This window comes from Nyctibius grandis, chromosome 2 (assembly GCF_013368605.1).
Source record: "Nyctibius grandis isolate bNycGra1 chromosome 2, bNycGra1.pri, whole genome shotgun sequence".
Classification (NCBI taxonomy): domain Eukaryota; kingdom Metazoa; phylum Chordata; class Aves; order Nyctibiiformes; family Nyctibiidae; genus Nyctibius; species Nyctibius grandis.
Window position 1 is genome coordinate 19,357,053 of NC_090659.1, and position 19,853 is coordinate 19,376,905.

Sequence of the window (19,853 nt, forward strand, 5' to 3'; positions counted from 1 at the left end):
CGCTTTCAAACTGCCCGCGCCGGAAGCGGCAGTAACGCCCCTCCCGCGCGCTGCAACAGCCGCGCCACGTCCGCCCCGCGCCGGGGCGAGAAATAGCGCCCGCCCCGCCCAGGGGGCGGGGACGCGCGGCGTGTGGCCCCGCCCCCCGGGCGCGCGGAGGCCCTCGGCCGTTAATGGCGGCCGCGGGGGGTGGGAGGCGGCGGGTGAGACTGTAGACCGGCTTCTGTGGGCCTCGGCAACGCGTCAGGGGGGGCGCGGATTCCACAGCGGTGGGGCGGCACGGGAAAGGTGGCGATACGTGCTTTGAGAGCTGCCTTTAACCGACCCGAGGGATTTTGCGGGGTGTGTGCGCGAACCCTGCTCGGGCTGCGTGTCCCGGGAGGCCCGCCGTTCCTCCGGGGGCGGCCCTGCCCAGCCCAGCTGCAGCGTACCTCGGGGGCTCGAGGGCGCAGTCGGAAGCGGGCGGAGGGGCCCGTTTCACACTTGGCATGAGCAATGTCAGCCCTGCGCACCGCAGCGAAGCGCGTACGTGCGTGTCTGCCTAGGCACGAGGCTGCTGTGGGCCAAACGCCTTCCCCTGGCCTGCCTTCGTCTGGGTTACGAGCCTGCCTTTCCATCCGTTGCCTTCGGGGTGGAGGGAGCGAAGAAGTAGCAAAGCAAAATACATGGTTATTCCAATACATCCTCCCTTTATGAAGCATTTTGTTAGGTCTTACCTATGTTTTTACATCAAGAGAAATGCAGAAATGTCTTTCAGGCCAGCTGTTTTCGGTAGCTCCAGAGTGCACTGCGTTGCTGCAAGTTTCTGAAAGCAGGGTTTGTGATCCAGCTGGCACCTGTCCAGCCCATTCTTAGGTTATTTGACATCCATCTCGGTTTAAAATATGCTGAGGAATAACGCAATTGCCCACCAGGAAGGGAGGATTACATTTTAAGGGCTGTTGTTTCGTATCTGTCAGACATTAATATTCATTGCTGCTAGAAGTTTTTTAGTACCAAGGCAGTCCTTGAGCTGCGGGACCCCGGAGTGATTTACATAGGCATCAGTTACGCAATCTCTTTCTGAGGGCGCTGAAGTACAATGAAAAAAAGTGGTTGGAGTTGTGAGCTGATTTAAAATGCACTACTGAAATGGCTAACAGAACAAACTCCTCTGAGTATTTTTGGTCGTATGAATATTATTGGGATTATATAGATCCAATTCCAGTAGATGGAAGCAAGTTGAAGGTTAATAAATGTAAGTATCATAGAGTAGTAGGTGCTGATCTAGTACAAGAAAAATGTTGCATAGCTTGCCTCACTGACTTATTCTTTGTTTTCCTTGCAATAGAGACCATGCCGGGTTATATGTGCGTGGTTTGTATGGATGGATGTCTGCTTTCCAGACTGACTGTGCTCTAATAGCAGTTATTACTAATACTGAAACACTTTGCTTTATCTTACAGTATTTGAAACTGTAAGACTGCTGATACTAACTCATATTTAGAAGGACACATTCTTTTTTAGTCATTTGCTAAGTGGAAACCTAATGACTTGCAAATCTGTGGTTTGGGTTGTTAGTTACCTGCATGCTACTGTCAGAAAAGTTGACTGAATGAGCAGAGTTTTTCATAAGACTGTCGTGTTTTCCTCTTGGGACGTAATGCTTACATTACAACTGATAAACATTCAAAACCTTAGTAAAAGAAGATGTGTATGTTTCCACTAGCCAGGAACAACAAGCTGAAAACATATTCTATTACCTTTCCTCCTTTGATTTAGTGCTACTGAACGGTAAGATAAAGTAATAATATACATTATTGTCAAAATACCTTATTGCTGTGGAAGCTGATTCTGCTGGGTTTAGTTTATTTTCGAAGTATATAATATGAAATAGCATTCACCAAATTCACCCTGCAACAGTTAGTTCTGTTTCACGCTTGGTTTTGCACAATGAGATAGCAATGTCTTTTTATGGTTACATAAAGTGTCAAGTAATTATTTTTTTTTCCTAATGTAACTGCATTGGTTAGGTTTTGATAAGATAAAATGACAAGCTATGTTATGAGGGATTAACTTAACCGAGTATAGTTGGCTGGATTGACAAAGATCAAGGGAGAGTGGATAGGCATGTTTGAGGCTATAGGCAGTGTTTTCCCTCGATTTCTGCCAAGTCTCTACCTATGGCTGTATCCTCATTTGAGTGACAAAGCTATGGGCTTTACTGGTTGCTATTTAGTTTACTGAAGACAACTACGACTGTTCAGATAGGGTTTCGGAGACTAAAATTGCTTTCCCCAAGGTTATTATAGTGATCTGGTCTGTAAGGAAAATGTGATAGTCTTTCAAAATATTTTCATGTCTCTCCAATTAACAGTGCAAGAAACTTTCTTTCTAATAGTGAAGATTGAACTGGACAATGCTAGGAGCTTTGTGTCCTTCGCTTGCCTTATGAGAGCAAGAATAAGAAAAGGGAGCAGAAACTCACCCTGCACTGCCTCTAGAAAAGCTTTTCTGTCCACTCTGATGAGCTTTGGGCTTATTGCCTCCAAATTTAGAGCACCATGCCTTAAAGAAGGTGGTGTAAATATCCACATCCTTCCATATATAAAAACTGGCTCTGTAATACCGTAGAGCAACATTTGGTGCTGCTGGGATCAGGCAGGTTATGGGCAGCTTCTCTAATTCTCTTAATTTTAAAGTTAGGGCAGATAATTACCCCCAAATTCCATCAGGGAAGCCCCAAACTGCTGAGTTAAGCTAGCTGTAAGTCCCCAGCATGTGGCTGGCTTGGTGAAAACCAGAAATCAGGAATCTGACCTTTCCCCTTCTTTCTCATTAATAACATCTTTTTAACATTTGGGTTGCCTGATACGTAATAGAGGTGGAGTTTGTGTTACAGCATTTCCCTCCGTGGCAATGTACAGGATTCTCTTTACCCAGCTGCCTGTTTTCTTGAAACTTGTAGAAATTGTGCTGCTGAGAGAAGATGCTCCCTCTCTGTTCAATTTAATTTAAATTTGTTGGTAGTTTCATGGAGGAAATTACCACACGCACCTGTGTGAGTGCTTATGAGTGATCTCATAAGCCTTATTTCCATTAAAAAAGCAGAGTAAACCGATCTCTTATTGATATTTTTTTTTAATTTGTTCTCTCCCCCGTAAAGAAGTAGAGAAGTCTGCCACCTTTCAGGACTTTTTATATTCTAAGGGGATGATTTATGCAATCATACTTTGTGCTTATGCATCTCATCTGCTCCTACAGTAACTCCAACTTAGTCTAATTACGAAGGAGTAGAGGCCTCATAGATATAAAATATCTGCAAGTTCCTGCAGCTGGTGACTAGATAATAGAGGAAGAACATTGTGAGTGAAGACCTTTACTGACAAAAAGGCTGCAGGGTGCAATCACACCCTGTTGGACACCAAAGGAAATCACTTTTGGGCTCGGCTTTGGGAAACAAATCTGCTGGAAACCAGGCTTCTGTATTTCAGCTGCTCAGCTCCCAGGCAAAGAAGAAAGACGCAAGTGTAGAGTTTGGGATGTCTTTTTTTTTTTTCCCCTCAGCAGGTTAATGTTAAGGCAATTTGAGTTCCCTGGGGCAGCTGTTTACGTAAGATATTTCTAGGCAGCTTGTCAAAATGGAGTTCTGCTCCACGGTTTGTGTCTTTTAAAGAGCCCACGTTGGCTGTACCAATTTCTAAACCAAAAGTGTTGGGGATTTGGTTTTGTGATAGGCAGGGAAGTGAAAATGTTTTTCTTTTTTGTTTTTCTTTTCTTCCTATAAAAATAGAGATTTTTCCATGACAGCAGTCTACGAGGAATGGAGACTGCGTCATCTTGGTACTTTTGTTCTTCCTTCTCCAAATACCAGTGGGAGAACAGTGAGTTACAAGTTATAAAGAAAACACCAAGGGAAATAATTCCACAGTTGGTCAGTTTTTTCCTTGTTTTGAACAAAAGCACTTGTCAGGCAATGAGTATACTTTCTAGGTTTTCCTGTCTCTGCATAATATTTACATTCTTACACCTTCAAAAGCCACTGTTGGGATTACTGTCTTCATGTGCTTGGAAGTATGTAGATGAAATAAGTTCAGCAAGCCCTTGCCCTTTGTGCTGAAGATGAAATGTGATAATTTCCCCTCAGGTAGCCATAAGCATTCCAAGCTTGTCAAAATGTCGGGTACCTCCAGGATTACAATAACCGCTGTATTGATGTTCCAGAGGGCCTCTGCTGATTGACTGCAGTGGGACCTGAGCATTTGTTTAGGTGCATTGCTGAATCACCCCAAAATGAATCACCCCAAATGAATCATTCGGTTGTCATAACCCCTGGGATGGGATTATAGCTCCCTAATTCAATTTTCCCTGTTGTTTTTTTTTTTTAATGTAAAACAGAGACCTGAATCTCTGCCCTGTCTTTCCTCTGTTATGTGGCCTGTCCCTGAAGCATTGTGAGACCGTGTTTGTCTCATGAAAATGAATCTAAATCCAGCTATAAAGTAATGGCCTTGCTTTATATTAATAGCGTTGTGCAGCTCTCTCTGTTTTGTATAAAAATAATAAAAGGCTTAATTGGCTCATGAACTAATAGGCTATTTAAAAAAGTATGCACACACACACAAAAGGTGACTGAAAATTTAGCCATAGAAAAGCTTTTTATAGATTGTTAAAATATGTTATCCTACGTTAAAAAAAAAATAACTAATTGCAGGAGTTTAAAAACAGTCAGGAAGTTTCTGTTTATCCCTCCAGAGTTCAAACTCCCCCTGAGACTTGGAGTAAATTTGATTAGCTTCTGTGAATTCCTTAAATTTAAAAGATGAAACCAAAATAGCTCTGATAGGGAGATCCAGACTCTCCATTTCTGTCCTGATGGCTTTGAACATTTCAAAACTTTGAGCTTTTCAAAATATCCCTGGACCATGAGCTTGCTTTTTTTATTATTTAACAGAAGTCCCCTAATTCTACCTTGAGGCATTGGGGTTGGCCAGTAGCACCCTGTCGCTTTTCCCCATAATAAGTTTGGGAAGAGCAGGTCAGAATATTGGCCCTCACATGCTAATTTACCATCCTCTGAATTAAAGCTCAGAAAAACTTTTTTTAACAGAGGAAGAATAAAATAAGCTGACCCTCCATATTCTTATTTCTCAGTAGCCCAGCCAAAGCTCAGCTTTCCAATGAGACTCCAGCTGGGTCAGCTCTAGTTCTAGGTTTAAAAGGAGCTGGAATAATTGCCCCTAATCTCTCTGTGGCTCTGATGACAACACGTTCTGAACTTTTTCACAAAGAAACACCTAATCAAACATATTGGACCTGTTTCAAAGAACACAATGTTTTCTGTCCTTTCAGATGGAAGATTTATTTTATCTTAGTCAATATTTGTCTCTGGAGTCAATGACCCTTCTTTTTCACCTCAGTCTAAGTGAGCAGCCGGTTATGAATTCAGGGCGTTTCTCGACTTGTGCCCTGCAGAACACCCAGCCTTTTCAAGGCTTTAACCAGGATGTTCACCACCACCACACTGATCTTGGGAAGGAGCATTTTTGAAACAGTGACCAAATGTGCTTACTGGGGCAGGAGCAGATTCACCCCATCTAACAGTGAGCCCGTAACTGAGGCAGTCATTTCAGCAGCACCGTAGCGTTCATTCATGAAAGACCAACTCCCTTTTCTCCCCCAACCAGCTCATACTCCCATTAGCACTGGTCACCTCGATCAGGGATCAATCTTTTTTTTCCTTTATTTTTTTTTTAAAAAAAAAGGGTGATAACAGCAGTGGCAGGGTCTTAAGCTGGTTTAAACCAATTTTGAAGCCATACTTTGGTGCTAGGAATCCACTTACTTGTTCCTTAAAGAAACCACTTAGTCTTGATAAAGTAGGCTGCATTTTGAACTATTTTATGATGATTGCACCTCCAATGCTGTGTTCAGTTTTGGGCCCCTCACTACAAGACAGACATTGAGGTGCTGGAGAGAGTCCAAAGAAGGGCAACGAAGCTGGTGAAGGGTCTCAAGCATAAGTCTTGTGAGGAACCGCTGAGGGAACTGGGGTTGTTTAGTCTAGAGAAAAGGAGGCTCAGGGGAGACCTTATTGCTCTCCACAACTACCTGAAAGGAGGTTGTAGCAAGGAGGGTGTCGGTCTCTTCTCCCTGGTAACAAGTAATAGGTCAAGAGGAAATGGCCTCAGGTTGTGCCGGGGGAGGTTTATATCGGATATTAGTAAAAATTTCTTCACTGAAAGGTTTATCAAGCATTGGAACAGGCTGCCCAGGGAAGTGGTGGAGTCACCATCCCTAGAGGTATTTAAAAGACAAGTAGATGTGGTGCTTAGGGACATGGTTTAGGGGTGGACTTGGCAGTGTTAGGTTTACAGTTGGACTCGATGATCTTAGAGGTCCTTTCCAACCAAAACGATTCTGTGATTCTATGATTGCAGAAGTATCGCAGCTGAACAGGGGAAGGTTCACATTCTCTTCCACTGGACTGATGTGCCATGAGGGTCACAGGCACTTTTCAACAAGCTTTCTGTGGTATTTCTTTTGGTAGAAAATGTTTTCAAGGCTAGAATTCCCTCCCTAAAAGCATCTTAAAGATCATGGATTGTTGTTCCTTTTCACCTGAGAGCAGGATTTGGCTATATACTGAGCAGTAATGACTCTGTCTTGAGTACCACACTGCTCACTGCACTGTGGTTTTGTAAAAGAAACCGTATTCCCTGCAAAGACCTGAAACTGTGAAAACCATCAGTGCTCAGTGTTACCTTTTAAATATACGCATAGTGCTAGTCACCATTACACTTACTAGATTTTTTTCCCCAACCTCTCCCCCATCCCTGGCCATGCACTGTTACAATAAAGTCTTAGGAGGCTCTCAAGTTTTAACAAATTGACACTCAGATTGCTCTCTCTCAAGGGTTTAATTAAATTGAATTCATTAAAAGACACACCTTTCTTAGAGATCACAAATTATATTGTTGTTGTTTTATATTTGCTATGGTACCAGTGACAGAATTACTGTGTTGTGTCCACAGATTCTATTGTCATAGCCTTTTGGGTTGGGCTTGCTGCGTTTGTGACGTTTCTTTTCCTTATTTTACTGTATATGTCCCGCTCTGGATCAACTCCAGTAAAGTAAGTACAACCAGAGATAAAGTAAGTATAGATCAGTGTGATAAAATAATCTGCATGAACCTTTCATTCTGCTTCAAGTGATCCAGCAATTACAGCATTTATAATTGCAGACAGAGATGGCACTTTTTATGTTATTATCTGGTTTGAGTGTTTCTCAACCCACAGCTATTCAACTGTTTGTATTAATCACCTGGATAAAAATAAATCCATAACAGATGAGGTTTGAAGGTGACAGAAAGATGGGGGAACAGTAAACCATGAGGATAGGCAGAGCAGTCTGGACTGCTTGCTGTGTTGGCAAACAACATGCATTTTACTTACGCCAGCTATCCCGGTTGCATACTAGGGAAGTAAGAGCGTCCCTTTTACACACAGAATGGGAAAGTACCTCTTGTAAATCATACCTCACAATGCAGTAGGAGTCATGGTGGTAAAGCAGGTGAATACAAACTCCCAAAGCAATTCTGTAAGCCTTGATCAAATTAAGAGGAAATTTATTAGATCAGGAAGATAAATGTGCACCATTGCTTAGATCATCGCAAGAATGTTGTACTTACGTTAGAATGCACTTTAAAAGGGGTTTTAAAGAAATTGGGAAGAAGCGGGGTAAAAACTGGTTTGAGTTCCAGAAACACATCCTACAGAGAGAGAAATCAACTCAAATCAATTAGTTTCTCAAGGAGCGGTGGCTCAAAGGTGCTCCTTGTGAACTGTCTGCATCTTTTAGAACACTAGTGTCCAATTCAGAAGCCCCATGATAACTATCAAATGCTAAAGTACCGTACCAAAATGCAATGGCTGGAAGCTGATGCTACACAAACTGTAATGTGCCACATATTTTATGTGAGGGTAATGATTCACTGGAACAATTTAGAGTAGAATATTAAATGGATTGTGATTAATTCTTTTTTTTTTAATTGATGACTGAACATCTGAAAAACATGCATTTGTATTCATCCAAAAATTACTGTGAGGAGCCGATGGTCTGTCATTCTCTGGCCTGTTATGCAGAAGGTTAGGCAAACTTCTTTCTTGCCTAAAATAAGTGTGTGACTCAGTCGCTAAACACTTCTAAGTTTTTGTAGGTTAAATTAACTCAGTGAAATTATTGATTTATATTTGGCTGAAGATCTGGGCAAATTTTCTTTTTTTTTTTGCAAATCCTGGCAGGAATATGACAATACCTTCCTTCCCAAAGATGGCCCATATCTGAATTTCTGTTCTGCAGCATAGTAAACCCACGGTAAAACTATAAATACACTTAGAGAGACTATTAATTAATTGGAAGTGTGGTTGTGAAACGACTTGAAACACCTGCCAGCCATAGATGTGTAGCGTTCACAGTATTTGTCAGCTTAGGAGGGAGACAACTTGGTCAAACTGGGTTTTCTGTTGGGGCAGGATCTCCTGGAATTAGCCTCAGGCCATTTCATTAGTGATTAAAGTTTACAGGTGTGATTCTGTCACTCTCACTGAGTACCTTAATTTGCATTTCAGTAGAGTACTGTTCAGCATTAGGGAGCCAGAGCTGGGTCTGAGCTAGCAAAGCATAATAGCTTTTTCAGGCTCAGAGTGTGTGCTGCCTATCTAGCTCTACAGACAGAGGTCCCAGAGCCCCATGTTGGTGTCATCCAGACTGTTCTTACAGCTGGGCTTGACAAAACAGGGAAACATCCTCCAGTGGCAGAGAGATGGAACAGCTATCTATTCTAGTAGCGTGTTTCCACCTGAAACCTCCATGACTGAAAAGAGAAGCTGCATAAATACCTCCCTGTTGACAGGCACGTCCTCGGTCCCCTAGAAGATTACAGACCCTGTCCCGTGAAGGTAGCCGTAGTGGAAGTGCCTGATGGAGACGCAGCGCCCGCTGACGTGCAGCACCCACACGTTGAATGGGAATGTAGTTCTAATGCGCTTGTGATTTTGAACTTTGTCTAAGGACAGGTTTCTGTTTGCAGCTTTCTACATTTGGTTTAGTTTGTTTGCTGCTAGTTTCTCTGGCAAACACATTTTATGCAAACAAGGATGCATTTGCCCACTGCTCTTCCTAATCTGATCAGGACACAGAAAATTCAGCTCAGCAGATTAGGCAGAGGTTCAAGATTAGGTCACAAACAAGCAGAGGGACACGAGTGTAATATGGCAGTAAAAAGAAGCACTAATATTCTAATTTATTGGCACCTTAGGCCTCTGGCATGCTCACAAAAGGTAACAACAACAATAAAAAAGGCAACTTGCCCAAATAAACCACAAAGCAGGAGGCAAGCTAACAATACAAGAAACACATGGAAATGGACATAAAATTACAGGGTAACAGAGGCATGTTCCCATTAATTTACTGTTCCTAAATAACTGGCAGGAGAAGTCTATATACATGGAAATCTCAGAGTGTTTGGAAGAATTAAAAGTATTAATTTTAAAAAATTTTTCACTTTTGCATCATGTTGCTGAGTGAATACTCGGCTTAAAAATATCCATATTTATCCCTAACATGTTCAGTTTTGCTCATCGAAAGAGCTGTTGTGAACAAGGCAAGTCTAGGAATGTTTTGTGGAGAGCCCAGGAATCATTAATGGAAAGCACTGCTGGATGAGAATTGCTCAGGCTTTGAAATCATCCTGTTTTATCATTTTTCTAGGCTTGAAACATACTGTAAGAAAACAATTTTAGGACTGAATTCACACACCTCCCTACCAAAACTTGCCCTTTTTGATTGAGTTCCGTTTGTTTTTTAACCCCCACTCCAATTACGCTTCTCCCAAGTCCAGCAATAAAACAAAGTGGGGTGCTTGAAAGAAGTTCTTCCTGTTAACTTCCACCATCCTCCCTTGTCGTCGTCTTTTTATGTAACCCCTCCATTACCCTTGGCATGACAATCATCTAATTTCTGTATCGAAGTCTCCTGTCTCTTTTCCTGTGATAATTCTGATACATTCACCCAGCAAACGTACATACACGTCACTGGTCAAGGCTGGAGAACTTTTACCTTCACTGTTCCTGTGCTCATCCATCTCTCTGTCAATCTCAGGGGCATATGGGGCAGCGTGTACTGTTCCAGCTTGCTCAACCGCCCGGTGAAACAAGCGTGCTTTCAAGTCTGGCAGTTCATAGGAGTGTACCTTCTTGCTTCAGGTGACTGCCGAGCAAACCCCCACCGCTGTGTGTCAGCTGTCTTTATTGTCAGCTGGATCTCTGTGGGGTCCCTGAAGGTGACATTTTGGCCTTGTATAACATGCAGTGATTATATCTCTTCCACCACTGTGGACACCAAGGTCTTACTATTTTGGCAAGGGCACGCCATCTACTACAGTACAGTCTGCTGAGGTTTTACCTGCGTATCCACACAGAAAAGAAGTCGGTGTCAAAGTGTCTTCCGAAAGGCATATGCAACAACTAGATCTGCTTATGCCGCAGCATAATCCTTAGACACTGAGAAGTCCTGGACCCGAATCCGTGATCTGATTGCACCACACTCTTCTCTGCAATACAAATTAATTTGGTGCCAAGTCAGATGAGTGAGTTTGGGAGAGGGGGGAGGGTTGATGCTTGCAAGAGAGCTGCAGCAAGGAATCCATGTCCCAGTCCCTTTTGTCACCATTACGCTATTCCTACAGAAACAAATAAAAAGGTTTGGGGCATAGGACCAATTATTTCAAACCCATTAGCATGCCAAGGCAGTTGATCACCACACTGCTGCAATCAAGAGCCAGAATTAACATTTGCTTCAACCATGTTTCTTACCATGCAAAATGATACAGAAAAATAAGGGTTAGTGGCTGGAGACAGTTCCCGGCCAAGGCTGGAATTTCATGCAGTGGAAGGAGGGCAGGGAAGGTTCCTTCCTGGACCTCTCCAGGGGACGCCCTGGTTTCCCATGCATTTCACTGGAGGCTGTGCATTCCTGACAGCCATGACTGAGATCGCTGTGGACATCCGAAATCTTCTGGCTGTCACTTTCCTACCAGACAGTGTAATGTAGAAAAAAAAATAATTGGATACCCAGAGGGTTAGAAGATCTGCATGTCTCATCCCTTGTCCACATTTCTTGCTGTCATAGTAGCCTCAGAGAAGCTCATTCAAGGGACTCTCGACTCCTTGGCAGCATGAGCCTTGCTGGCTTCAGACAGATTTCTTTCAATAAGAAACCCAATTCAGTGTTTAGATATTTTTTTCCCCTGACTACCACCAACTTTTACCCAACATTTCTGGGGCATATGGTAACATAGTTTGAGGATACCACTTGCCAAACAGAGATGTGGGAGTTGGCTTGGAAACACTTGTTCTACAGCCAGCTTTCTTCTCAGTTTGCAGGTGAGAGTTTCCTTCATGGACAGACAGATAACCACTGATTTGGTGGACAGACTGTACAATGTCCACGTGCTCTTTCAATTTTTTGCTCTATCCAGATCAATTGCAACAGCTGCTTCATTCCTGGAACCGGGGAACTAATTTGCAGATTTGACAGCTCAGGGGTTTTGGTCCCTAGGGCAGGAAAAAAAAATCTATAGCAATATCCTAGATCTCACATGAGGGTAGATAGTTTTCAGACGTTTTTTTTTTTAGCTTACCTTCAAGATTGTAATTTTCATTAGTGAACAATACAACCACCATATATTAAAATAACAAAAAAGTACCTATTCCTGTACACAAAGGCAGTGAACCTGACACTCGAGGCACCATGTTCTTCTAGACGACAGTAAGATGTGTCGTAGCTCTACTTGAGCATGCTACCTTGTCTTTGGGGAGAAGAAGTCCCTTTGAATACTATACTAAGAAGATCCTCGTGAGAGGTACTTCTCTGGCTAAGCAGACCATGCTGCTGTTTTCTACTTTCTTAAGGCAGCTGCTCCTGTTCTCTACTTCCTTCAGCCCTATCACAATAGACTGTTTCCTGGAATCAAGGTAATTTGTCTGTCTATAAACTCACTTAAGATATACTCAACTGCAGTCTCTACCTACTGTGTCTCACTAGTGGTAATCATGTATTCTCACACCCAGGTGTCTTGAACTTCCTAGCCAAGATATTGGCTAAGATCTCATAAAGAACCCAGTTTCTCAGTGGTACTTAAATCTCACGGTCAGGACTGTCACAAGACCAGTACTTGAGGTCTACATGACTTATATCTGCATATATTACAGCATCATTCCTTGTGTCCGAAGAAGCTGAGACAGCTAAGTCTTTACAGCTGGCTTCCCATATACAGTGTTCCTGGGGATCTATCCCAATTTCTCCCCAATACAGTTTCTGAATTTAATCTCAAACAGCACATAAAAAATCTTGCTATTCTCAAGCCTCTGGTTTCAAGGGATAAAGGTGTCTTTCACACCTCCATCATTAGGAGAACTTTCTCTTTTTATGTTGACAGAACCAGCTCCCTCTGATACAAGCAGCTGTCAGACCCACAGGAGCAGAGGCTATAAAAATGGTTAGCTATGAACTGTCAAAGCCTGTTAGAAGACTTCAGTCACCAGAACTCAAATTACAGTGGCTTCACAGGAGAGTGTTCTCACTCCTGTCATCTAAAGAAACATGCTCCATACATTTTAGCAGGCGTCATGCCACTGGAGAGAGGCCTGGGATTGGCATCACACTTGGTAGGGTGGTGCTGAGGTTGTTCAGAGAGAACTGATCTCCAAGTGAAAACTAACGGGCTGGGGTTTTGTTTAGCGCCAGCCACTGTGTGAAAGTATGTGTGAACTCAAAGCCAGGAATAGAGGTTTCTTACCAGTAGCCAGCGTTCCTCGAGCAATCCCGTGCACTGAGACTCTGCCATTGAGAGGACACCATTTGCTGGGTGTGAGGTCAGAACATGTCCTCTGTGGCTGCTGCTCAGAAATCTCCCAAGTCTGGTGCCACCAGGCAAACATCCACCCAGGTGTGCTGTGCAGCAGGCTGCACTGCTCAGGTCCTGGGCAGCAGGCTGGCTGCGTTAGCTTTAAGGTCCTCTCCGTTGCTTTCTGAAGTGTTTCCTAGTTCTTGCCCTTTCTCCTAAAACTAAAATGATGGGGCTTTTTGTTTTCAAACTGTTAAGTGGTTTTAAATGACACAAAAAGGCTTCCATCTAATAGTGACCAGACAGATATTTACAAGTGACAATTAGAAGAGTGAAATAACAACTCTTGAGCGATGCATTCAAAGAGTGTCCTATGAACAACCGTATTAACAAATCCAACATTATCTCCTCAGAGGGTGCAGAATTCCCAGTCCAGGCAGTCCTGAGGTTATGTCAGCTCACTCTCAAGGGCCATAAACCAAACCACAGACAACTCGTGCACTAGAGGAGACCTGAGAGTACTGCCCCGATGCAGGATGCTCCCGACGTCTGCCCAGGCGCTATACCTCTGCAAAGGCGAACAAGTTCTTGTATTTATTTAGTTGGTCAGCATTTCTCATTTCTCTGCCTAGTTAAATCACAATGCCTTGGCATTGCGTCTTGGCTTAACTGATAAATTTCTTCAGTAAAATTAGGGCTAAACATGTATTTGCATTAAAAAAAAATACTGTAGTTGTTCATTAATGAAGAATGCCAAAAAGTGATCACTGTGGATAGACAGTGTGATAAATACATGAAATTTTGGAATCACAGTATCACCTACTCCAGGCTTTCAAATATCACATCTGTCCCCAGAAAGCCATAAATACAAAATATTAGCTTTACTTTTTTTTTTCTGAATATCTCAAGCTTTTCTGTGTGCCCGATTCACTATCTTTAGGGAGAATAGTTTATGAAAAATCTGCAGTTCTCAGTGAAAAATAGTATTGCCCGGGCTGAGGCTTTAAATTTAATATATTAATATTGTTTGAATACGTCCATCTTAAGCAGCTGTCTAGTCTGTGCTATATGGCTGTTTGCTCCTCCTTGTATCACTGTACCTTTATCTGCATCTTTCATTCAGAGTGACCTTACATCTACCTCCAGATCACTGATGCAAATGCTGAACAGGATCGGGTGCTTACGGAGCCCTGCTAGAAACAGGCACAGTCAGAGATCATTCTCCAGTTACTCTTTGAGAAGCCTAATTCATGTAGCACCTGTTTAATGGGGCTCGTGTGTAGTTCTTTTTAAAGAAGGCAGTACAGAATACTAAGTCAAACACCTTACTCTGGTTTAAATAGCTACATATATGCAGCTGCCTTTATCCTCCAAACTGTGTTCCCCTCAAAAAATGACATCAGACATTTTTCACCATTACCTGTCTTTCTATAAAACCACACTGTCTGGAATTAGCTTTTCTGTCCTTTGAAATACTTTTTCAGTTGTATTTTATCTTAGCTTCAATTCCATGATTTTGCCTGGGGCTGAGGTCAGTTGCACTGCCTTATAGTGACCTGGCTTGACCAGTTTGCCCTCTGTGAGTACTGGGGGCTCTTCCAGCCTCCTCCAACTTCCCTGCAGTTCCAGGGATGTTTACGATCTGTTACGTGTTTACGAATCTGTTAACGATTAACAAGAGCCAGGCAGAGTTCTCCTCAGACAGTCTCCAGGTCTCTGGGATGCAAGTTCTCCAGCTGATTTTGAAATATGGATAGCTAGCTGATGATATTTAGCTACTTAATGGACTGGAAAGAAAACGTCCTGTTTTGGTAAGAGTATTTTTGTCTTGCTTCTGTCAAACAGAGAGAAGAGAGATGTCTTGAATACGCCTGCATCATAGCAAAGAAAACCCCAAATCTGCCTGCCTGTGCTGGGCCTCTTGCTGAGACTTTTGGGTTTTGTTTTGGTTTTTTTCATTACCATTAAGCAAAACCCCCTTTGTGTTAGTCTTGTCAGGCACGGATATTTTAAGCTTTCATTAGCAATTAATCAATATAAATTTGAAGTTATAAAGTTTATATTTCCCTTCCTCCAAAGTATTAAAAATAATTATTTTCCTTATCATCCCATTTACTTTATCTTGGTTTTTAGACTTCGGTTAACATTTGTCTAGCCACCGAAAAACCGGCTTTTAGTCAAAGATGTCTTCTTTCTCATCCCTGAAGCCATGCCTCCAGGACAATAAGACTTTTAAAAAATTTTCCATTTTCATTCTCACTTTTGGGTTACTTTTTTCTTCCCAATGTAATTTTCCCCCCCACCTTTGAAGCCCTAAGGATATGGTAGTAGTTGGGATCTTGTGTTCAGCCATATTGAATGGAACTTACTTCTTCTAGGCCAGGACTTATCTGCTATTTAAGAGTGAAGTTTGGGAAGCTGCTGGGAAGAGGGCTCAGGGAGGAGGAGGCAGGGTGCACTCTGCTGTTTTCATGTTGTTGCCCCCTCCACCCTAACTTGTTTTCTCGCCGAACCATCATCTTTTCATATTTGTACATTGCAAATTTCCTGCTACACCAGTCCTACCCACTCCTTTTTAGGTCTGTCCCGTTTTCTTGCTCAGATCCCCACCAGCCCTTAGAGCTGTCTTGCCTTTTCCCAGCCCCCGTGTCAAGGAATGTCTCTCAGTTATCACACATCCCTCTTGTTCTTGCCCCCGGTGGCACCCATTCACAGTCACACGAAGCTCTAAGCCCTTTTCTCTTTCCCAGGAGCAGCCATGATAGATCCGTTCACTGTTGGTACAGAGTAAGTCATAGCAAAGTTTCTAGTTTCCTCTTTAAAAATCCAGCTAAAGAACTGAGCTTAAGGGGTGGACTGAAGGTCCCATCTTGAGGGGGAAAGGGGGAGTCACCACATATCAGCCACAGCTCACACTTTTGCTCTTGGTCATACTCCATATCCAGGTAAGGACATGATTCTCATGGTGGATAAAGAGGGCTGAAGTCCAAAAGCATCTCTCATGCTCGATTCAATGTCTTTTGTGTTAGAAGAACCATCTTCTATACTTTCAAAAACTTTAGTAATGTACTTCCTTATGAAACTGCTCCTGTCTGTCTTCCAAACAGATGTCCCTGATAACTCTACATTTTTTTTCTCTCCACACATTACAGACAAGTGATTGTAGGGAACCAGATAGAAGACAGCAGTTCCAATGGTGAACAGCCTCACTGTGATGATCTCAGTAGCCCATACTCAGATGTGGTTGCTCCTCAAACACCTACCTCCCTTTCAGATGAAACTGGCATTCACGGAAGGATCTGAGCCTGAGTTAAAACTGGAACAGGTTAAACAAAACCAGCAGTACAGTTCTCCTGACTGCAGAGAAAAGCTCAGTGCTGTGACTGCCTGTTAAACACTGATATCACAAACCTGAATTAGCTCAGGAGAAGAAAAAGAAGAATGTCTTTCAACAAAGTACAACCCTGAAAAATCCTGGATGCGTAAGAGGAAGTGCCAACGGCCGTATTTGAGCAATGTTGCTGGAGTTGCCCGATCAGCACTTTCAATCAACATTTTAGATCCTGATGATGATGACTGTAAAATTTCTCTCTCTTTTTTTAAGTAAGGACCTAGACTCAAACTCCTCTCCCAGTTACGTGGTGCAAAAGGTGTGCTGCCAGTTGAGTGGTTCTCGTTAAGACCCATTTGTCTGAGAGCAGATTTACTCCTCCAGCAGAAAGTCTATACCAGTTACGCCCCGAGTCCTGTAAAGAGTTCTGTCTTGCTCACCTGAACGCACACTGAGTCCTGTTATCCTTGGGGGTGTCTTTGCAGCATCAGTTTTCACGGGGTTGTCTTGCTGTGAAAGAAAGCAGCATCGCGCTGATCTTACTGAACAGGCAGCGTAACCAAGATTGTTTATGTATCATGAGAGCCTCAAGTCATCTATTTCTGGCTCTGTCCTCAGGTCACACCCATCAGCTGCATCTTAGTGACACCTCCACTTGGTCATCCTCTGAAAAATGAGCAACAGTGTCAAGTGAAACATCAACAACAAAACTTTGCTTTTAGAAAGGTTACAACTTGCTTCACTAACTTAAAGCTCCGAAGTTCCCTCAAGGATAGAATATGCTTTTTTATTTACTTTTCTACAGCGAAAAATACTTGGGTTACTTAAAATTTATTAAAACACTGTTTACCTAGAACAGCCTTTAAAAAGCTAATGGCAGCAGTAATTATCTCAAGTGTGTGTCTTACTAAATAAAGTTATTTGCTTTACCTACTGCCCAGAAATAGTTTTGCTACCAATAACCAATTACTTTTTGCTTCCATTTTGAAACAGTAGATGGAAAGGAAACTGTTAATATTGAACAATCTGGAAATGGTATCTGCCAGTTACACAGGCATTAGAAAAAGAAATGTGTTTATCATATTTTATATCAAAGGAAAATGCTGGCAAAACCACAAAAAGCAACATCGTGTTTCTGCACAAATTGCCTGCTTTCAGCTGGGGCTGACAAATAGTTTAAGAGAAGCTACAGCCCTCCGTGACAGTCACAGCAGCATTTCAGTGAGGTAGGGAGGACGGGTTTAGCTCAGCTGGAGCAGAATCAGAAGGTCCACTCGCACTCCCTCACCTCCAGTGGCCTTGGCTCTCTCCACCTCTCCTCACCCATGGAGCTCCTCCAAACCCAGGCAGAACCAGGCAAAGGTCCACGAGAGGGTGAGGAACCCTTAGAGCTCCAGTAAGCACAAAGCTGGGACTGCAGAGTTGGGCTGAGGAAGGCAGCAAGGGCATAGCTAGTTGCTCAGCTGAGGACAACACAAAATTCATTCGAAACTTGAGGAGAAGCTTAGAAATTCCACGCCCCCAAGCAGGCAGCAAAAACTCCTACAGTGAAGCACTGCCAAAGCAGCCTTATGCTGTGTACAGGGAGTGTGGGCTATGATGTTACCAGAGAGTGGGTGGGTTGGGCTGTGTTAAAAAAGCCTTAAACACAAGAGACAGACCAAACCACCAGGCATATGTTTGTATTGTGGGGCTTTTTTTTTAATCTTCAAATTTTTTAATCTCCAAGATAAACACTTCTGCAGTTTGCTTTTTGAGCAAACTGACTACTACTGGTGTTGGGCTTGGAAACCTGTCAAGGAGTAAAGTCTGTTGAGTCAGACTGACTCACGGGCAGATGGAGAAAACAAGGAAAGGCTGCAGGAACTGAAGGTGCAACATGGACAGAGATATATCAGGGAACCAAACATTTTCATCCCTCAACTCAGGTGGCCACAACAGCCTTCCCCTCCCCTCAGATACCCTTACCTTTTGCTGGAGCTGAGGTAATTCTCACAGGAGACATGAATCAACTCCCCTGTTGGCACCAGCTCTCATGCTGCAAATTGGGACAGTTACCTTTAACACCACTGCAATCACACAGTATCATCAAAGACAGCCTGAAGAGGACCTGACCATCTAGAACCATTTTCCTCAAGGATGCAGCAACTGCACTTTGATCATTCCTGCTACGTCCATCTGCCCTGAGCTAGAACATCTCTCCTGCAAGAGTTCTGCGCTGCCTGCCGGCACTGCCTGCTCCAGCATCCTCCTCCCTGACTCATGACAGACTTGTATCACCCTATTTTTCAAGAATCTCTTCTCTACAAATGGATTCCAAGGGCATTTCTGAAAGATGTGAATACTCCCATTCGTAAGAAATGCTCTTCTTTCATTAGTTGCACTGGAATGTCTCAAAGCACATAACCACTAAAATGACTTATTTTTTTTCCCTTTCAAATTACCTGGAAATGGAAGGTATGTAGCATGAGTATATAAACAGTAATAAATAATATGCAAAATGCAAGCCTATCTTATAGCACCTACCTTGGGAGGAGGGGAATGAGGGAAGAGAGAAGTGCATTTCCTTCTGTGACATTTCCATACCTACCCTTTTCAAGGCCCTGCCAGTGCTTTGCTCTCCACAGTGAGCACTTCTTTCCCCTTCCCCCAGAGTCCTCCATCAACAGAGGCCTTCCCTGTGTGGTCTGCAGCATTCATGGATGGCTGAAATGCTGCACCCACCACTCAACAAAGCATGACCCAAATCAGCTCATGCTGCTGGTTCAAAGACATACTTAACTTCTATAAAAACATTACCCCAAACCACTAACCCCACAAAAGCCACATCATTCTACCCAGTCGCTCATGCTATGTGAAGTCCTCTCCTGCTGATGTGTTAGATGCCCTTGCCTGAGCACTGGCACTAGCAGCCCATCGCTGAGATCCCTTTCAAATCCTGAGGAGGCCCACCTGCAACGCAAACTGTACATGGTCTGTACACCAGGTACAGCAGGAGGCAGTATGTTCTTCTGGGCTGTTGACTTCACTGAGTTTTTGTGAATTTTGAGTAAAAGGCCTGTCCTGGCAATGACTTCTGTGAGGGCAGACCAGAGCGCTCTGGAGCTTCAGCCACGTTGTTCTCATCACAACAGCATTAAAGTGAGTAACTTGCGTTAAATTGTAGAAACTCTGTGTTTTAAAACATAGGCCCATATATGCAGAAAGTTTTCCGTTTCCAAATGCTTTCCACAATTTATTTTAATCAAGCTTAATTTCTTAAAATAATGACTCTCCAGCTATGTAATTTATTAAAATGCATTTTGAATATGTTGGCAGTAATTTGCACACACAAATCATTCACCTGCTAACCATCTATGGCTTTTAAAGATATTTGACCATTATTTCCAGGAGGACTTCATAATAACCTTTTAATTGCCACATTAATAGAATATATTGAAGCTCAGAGGCCGTGAGAGATTAAGCCTTATTTTTAAAAGTTCCCACATGCACAGCTACATTCTCTTTACATTACTTTATGAGCTATTCTTTACTTTACGAGCTATCTATCTTTTACATGACAGGCTAGTAGCTTTAAATTGTCAGTTCATTTGCATTCATTTTCTCTTTCTGTTTCCAAAACTACCATTTAAAAA

General features: G+C 42.8%; 1 protein-coding gene across 1 annotated transcript; it reads left to right on the forward strand.

The window, feature by feature from the left end:
• Nucleotides 1–1,131: 1,131 nt before the first annotated feature.
• MRAP (melanocortin 2 receptor accessory protein) lies at nucleotides 1,132–16,190 on the forward strand. The gene is made up of 3 exons (XM_068421672.1): nucleotides 1,132–1,237; nucleotides 7,014–7,113; nucleotides 16,040–16,190. The coding sequence occupies exons 1-3, from the start codon at nucleotides 1,132–1,134 to the stop codon at nucleotides 16,188–16,190; spliced, it is 357 nt and encodes a 118-aa protein (XP_068277773.1).
• The last annotated feature ends 3,663 nt before the right edge of the window (nucleotides 16,191–19,853 follow it).

What these genes read in the sequence shown, in the direction of transcription:
- MRAP (XM_068421672.1), top strand. Translation starts at nt 1,132, where the DNA reads ATGGCTAACAGAACAAACTCCTCTGAGTATTTTTGGTCGTATGAATAT. An exon ending in CAAGTTGAAGGTTAATAAAT is followed by an intron (nt 1,238 to 7,013) that starts GTAAGTATCATA and finishes TTGTGTCCACAG; the next exon opens with ATTCTATTGTCATAGCCTTT. An exon ending in TCTGGATCAACTCCAGTAAA is followed by an intron (nt 7,114 to 16,039) that starts GTAAGTACAACC and finishes CACACATTACAG; the next exon opens with ACAAGTGATTGTAGGGAACC.